The sequence below is a fragment of the Schistosoma mansoni genome, assembly GCF_000237925.1.
Source record: "Schistosoma mansoni, WGS project CABG00000000 data, supercontig 0080, strain Puerto Rico, whole genome shotgun sequence".
Taxonomy (NCBI): Eukaryota; Metazoa; Platyhelminthes; class Trematoda; order Strigeidida; family Schistosomatidae; genus Schistosoma; species Schistosoma mansoni.
This window is the reverse complement of record NW_017386030.1, coordinates 500,248-505,684: the sequence shown is the minus strand read 5'-3', so window position 1 is coordinate 505,684 and position 5,437 is coordinate 500,248. Positions and strand designations below refer to the sequence as shown.

At 35.1% G+C, this 5,437-nt stretch overlaps 1 protein-coding gene across 1 annotated transcript; it reads left to right on the top strand.

Moving 5' to 3' along the window:
* Nucleotides 1–300: 300 nt before the first annotated feature.
* Smp_133340 (hypothetical protein) lies at nucleotides 301–1,418 on the top strand (the record flags this gene model as incomplete). Its single annotated transcript, XM_018790496.1, has 2 exons — nucleotides 301–511; nucleotides 874–1,418. 2 exons carry the CDS (start codon nucleotides 301–303, stop codon nucleotides 888–890), a joined length of 228 nt encoding a protein of 75 aa, XP_018646227.1. The 3' UTR covers nucleotides 891–1,418.
* Nucleotides 1,419–5,437: the final 4,019 nt, after the last annotated feature.

Sequence of the window (5,437 nt, the reverse complement as noted above, 5' to 3'; positions counted from 1 at the left end):
TGAGCCACGGATTGCTTTTCTTCCTTCTGTAGAACCATAGCCGAATGACACAGCCAATGCATACAACAAAGAAAAGGACAGCAAGTGGTATAACAATGAACAGGAAATTGTTTGCATTTCTTCGTTCTCTGTTTTCAGTCATTCCTGTAGTCATATTCTGAAAAAAAGGAATAATAATGACAAAATGTCAAGTAGTTCTCAATTGAGATTCAGTTGTTTAAGTAGTTTTGGTCAATTCATTTCTTAAGTCAGGTTCAGTGGTACTTTGAGTATGTAGATGGCGTCGAGTCGGGTTTGACTATGATCAACACTACAATTCAATTACGCACCCAGAAACGACTTGGTCCCTCCGATAATTCGCAAACCAGAAATCTTTATTTAGTCCAGATAAGGTGTTTTTATTGGCGATCTCGTGGTATCAAAAGAATACTGAGACGTGCCAACGAGTACAGACAAAATGGGCAGAGTGTACGAAAGTTCGAACCAAACAAGACGGATAGAGGAACAAGAAGTGAGTTTGATACAGTTAAACAAGTACAGTAAAACAATCGCTGGTACAATTGGTTAAAGTAAAAATAATTGTTTCTATTATTCCAATCGTGTTCTTGTCGAAACAAGCCGGTCACTACAAATTTGTGGAGGCCTAATAACTCAAAGGCTGCTGCTACATTTGCTGTCTTCATGTGTATGAGTTAGGAGGGCCAGGTCATCTGTGAAGTTCAGACTGTGGACTATGTTATTTTTACTTTAGCAATTACATCAGCCGATTTATTATTTCCACTAAGTAGATTTGTTATCATGTTGAAGTGAATAGCTAGTTTATTGAATATTTTCACTTAGCAGTAATGAATGTGTATTTTGAACACATTTTAGGTGATCAAATCACATAAACAATATAATCAATCTATACTGGTCAACTCTCATGACATAATCAAGTTAAATAGAGAACAATCTATGCAAAGAAATAAGTGAGAATTAAAAGAACATAACAAAATATCATTGATGAACTCACTCCAATTTGACATGTCAAAGTCATTCCAAGCATCGCCTTTACCAAAACATTGTCGATTTCTCCTACGAAGCCTCCTTTGTACATTTTCATCGAATCTGTGTTTATTGAAGGAAAACATGAAAGTTTGATGAATCATCTACAGTGAATTAATTAATGACAGTCTTTGAAATGAACTGGAAAGCAAAATGAACCTCATGAACTGTAATTAGTTTGCTGTAAGGCATCAAACTACTTACAACTAGAACATAATAAGATATCACTAACAGTTTAGAACGTAACAAAATGGATGACACTGATATACTGGAGATATTAAAACAACATCGATTCATGAAACGAAATGTGAATAAACAAAATTCAGTGAGAATTTTAATTCGGAGAATATGATGCTCTTACCAAAACGGTCCAATAGACAGTGCATCCACGTCAATGCCGTAAAATTTAATCAACGAATGGTGGAATGACAAACTGAAAATTTACAAACATATGGATTAGTACTTCCATTTCAAAATACAGTTAACTCACCTCATCAGTAACCACTTTCTCAAACCTGTCACTTAAAACTGGGTGAGATTGATTACGGCGTATAAGCTGCGAGTAATCACGATAATAATCAGACTGAATATGTGAATTCGACCCAGACTGATTACACACATATTCACAAGAATCATTTCCAAATATTACTTTTCCATCATTCTCTAATTCGGGTTTTGTACAAATTTCATGGCCGTCGATAAACTTCAAAACCAAAATGATGATCGATTAGATGGGTGTCAATTGAGCAAATAGCAGAGTATATCTGAAATGGATCAGATTAACGAATCAGCTTTATTCCATTGAAACAATTCATAGGCAATTCATCGAATACACTGATTTGACTTAGCTGTACATCCAACACTCACCTCTATTTATTCTCCAAAACGTGAATAATTGATGTTAGAACCTGTGTTTCGTTTGTGTCTACCAGTATATCTGATTCCAAGTGACCATGAAGACTATCTAATCTAATAACATAATATGATTATTGTTAACCAATCAATGTGGTAGATGTACTCATCGTTATGCCATATCCTACTGTCTATTGAAGCATATATGCTGATATTCATCTTCCGTTGGCTGAAATTCCTGACCCCTATTGATGTAAACTAGTTTGAACATGATTAACAACACTTCAATCTAATTGATTGGTTTATTTGTTATTCCACATATGTGGTCATATTGTCGCAAACAAACATTTCGTTGCTTGTAATATTCTATGAATTGATTGTCAATGGTGCATTTCATTTTAATAGCAGAAATAGAACCCAGGACATTCAGTTTTAGGTGCGAACACTTGAACTCTAGACCACTCAACTGGCATACTACAATGAAACTCGTCAATCTTCTTAACCCTGTACTGATAAGTATCATGTACACTCTAGTCTCTAAGTTCGAGAAGGAATACTCAGAGCTCTTATGAAGAGACGTAATCAGTAGAATCCGTGTCACATATGAGGCAGTTACTCACTGAAGACAATGGAAGATGGTCATGCAATAACGTGGATTGATTGAAGTTACACAATAACGACGTTGGATGTCGACTGAGTGGTCTAGAGATTAAGTGTTTGACAGCGAGAAGGATACTGAATTAGATTTCTGTGTGAGGTATCGTCGATGTGCATTGTTAGAAAGTTTCATATTTGGACGAGACGACCATCCAGTAATTCTAGGTTTTAATTAGTAGTCTATTATTTGTCGGTTCATGATTTCAGTATCGCCCAAAGATTTCGACAACCATATATTGATAGACTAGAGTTAATCAAGTTTCAAGGAATTATCAATAAGTTATTTAGTGTAATTTACATGTTTAAAGTAATTAGTCCGTTTGATAAATTTCGATAGTGTAATAAGAAGACGAAGATTATCAGAACCCTGTGATGAGATATTAGAGCAATACATTTGGAACAATCTGATCATTCATAATATACTTGTTATGAACATTGATATAGACTGGAAATGGGGGCAGTAAGAGAAGACAAGGATAGTAATGATAATGATCGAAAATGGCTAAATCAAACGATCCATTTTCTCGATAGCCGACTTGGACGCGCCAATACCTAAATTACTACAGTTATTGCCCCGTGCGATAAAAACGGGGTTTGATAAGGTGCCTATTCAAGAGGCTTGATCGTATTTGCACAAATGACGCTATTGATGATGATGTTAAATTGTTGAACAAGAAATTAATGGGGAATGGTTTTCCAATTAAACTTATAAATAGATGGAAAGCACATTGTACAGTGAGAACTACTACGGACTTGGTGGAGGAAAAGCCTGTCTATATCCCCTTACCATTTAGAGGTGATTAAAATAGCCTTTTATTGAAACAAAGACGTAAATCACTCATCAACAAAGCATATTGTGCAGCGAAGGTCATTATCAAAGAAAGAACGAGGTCCATGCTTCATTCAAAGCCTAAAATACATGAAAACGATTGTGTCACATCCCACTGCGTTCACTAATTTAGATGCGTGTTTGGTCACACATACATAGGGAGGAGCAATCGTGATCTGAAAATTAGGGTGTATGAACATGTACCAAAATGGTTACAGAAACAAATAGAATCAAATGACCCAGTAAGAGTAGAGGATAACCATCAACCATCCTCTATTGCCAAACATATAATCGAAACAGGTAATAAGATTGATCTTAACTCGGCTTTTGTGGTGTTGTATGAAATTGTAGAAGGGCATTTACTCAGGTTTATTGAAGCCTTGGTCATACGAAAATTCAAGCCCCCTTGGTGTATTTAAACACAGTTTGTTTTCACTTCATATCAACCCTGGTAATAGTAGCTTACTATACAGAGTGAATCGGTTTCAAATGGTTTTCACAAGTCTATTCGACCGCCATATTGGCTGTTCGCAGATATAAAGATCAATATAGATAAGAATTGTCTTGTTCACCATATAGAAATGAAAGTGAATGTGTTCACTTATGTATAGATGTAAGTGCTCAAAGACTAATAAAAGAAAGGCGATACGTTTCAGTGAAAGTGAAATGTTAAACATTGAAAGGATTTCTCCATCCACACACAGATTTTTACTTAAACCAGTGGTCACTGAACCTGAAAGCTCAGTATCATTGTGATAAGAGAATATCTGATGTATGTTTAGTTCACACTATAAGTAATCAATCGATTATTGATGATTATTGGCGGTTGAAGCCGAGACTATTTGTGTTTTAGTTATATCTGCGTTACGTAATTGTACGCTTCAAAACGATGTCGATACTGACTAAAACATCGTTTCCTCGATTACCTCTGTCTGTAGTTGAAAAAACGGTTGTTGCGTTGTTTGGCGAATCCATGAATATCGGAACTGTTTTCAATGATACATTCAATTGCATTATAGATATGTGGTCTGATATCACGTTAATAAGAATTACCGATATGTAATGAGAAGATGAAGTTTATCAGAACTATGTGGTGAGATATTAGTACAATACATTTGGCACAATCTGATCACACATAACATACTTGTTAAGACATTTTTATCAAGGTCAACTAGATAGGTTAAGATAAGCAGTAACAAAGAAAGAAAATCAATAAATTATACAAAAACAATGTGATAACCACTCATATGTGATAAGCCAGCATTACCATGGTAGGTTAGGTGTAAGAACAATTTGTCAATTACATAGGACCTGTACCAAAGAAAGAAAATCAATAAAGTATGCAAAAACAATGTGCTAAACACTCATAGGTAATAAGCCAGCATTACCAGGGTAGGTTAGGTGTTAGAACAAATTGTTATTGAACACATAAATGTGGTTTCAATTCGCGTATAACCAATGCTTCAATAAACCTTATTCAGAACTTGTAGTGTTATACAAAAGCCTTGGTAGCTGTAAATAATTCCCCAAAATCAATAGCTTTTTAAGTGTTCGACATTGGATGCTGATCATATTAGTTTTAATGGACTTGTTTAACTGAAGGCATTCGGTCATGCATCCGTACCAGATTACGTTACAGTACAGCGTGGGAAACATCTCCTACGATCACTAGCCAGATTAGATTAATCACTTCTCGATATATTGATAACGCATCAAATATATCTTCCAACCTTTTCGCTTCTGACTTCTGATTTTAACTGATTAAGCACGATTCGATTATACAAAGTGTTACTGGTTAGTAGTTGTCAAACTATAATACTGGTGGTATCTTCACCTTCAAGAACGTATACTAAGGTTTATTGAAGCCTTGGTTATACGCGAATTGAAACCACATTTATGTGTTCAATAACAATTTGTTCTTACACTTAACCTACCCTGGTAATGCTGGCTTATTACCTATGAGTGTTTAGCACATTGTTTTTGTATACTTTATTGATTTTCTTTCTTTGGTACAGGTCCTATGTAATTGAGAATATTGAATTGACTTTAGAGAAG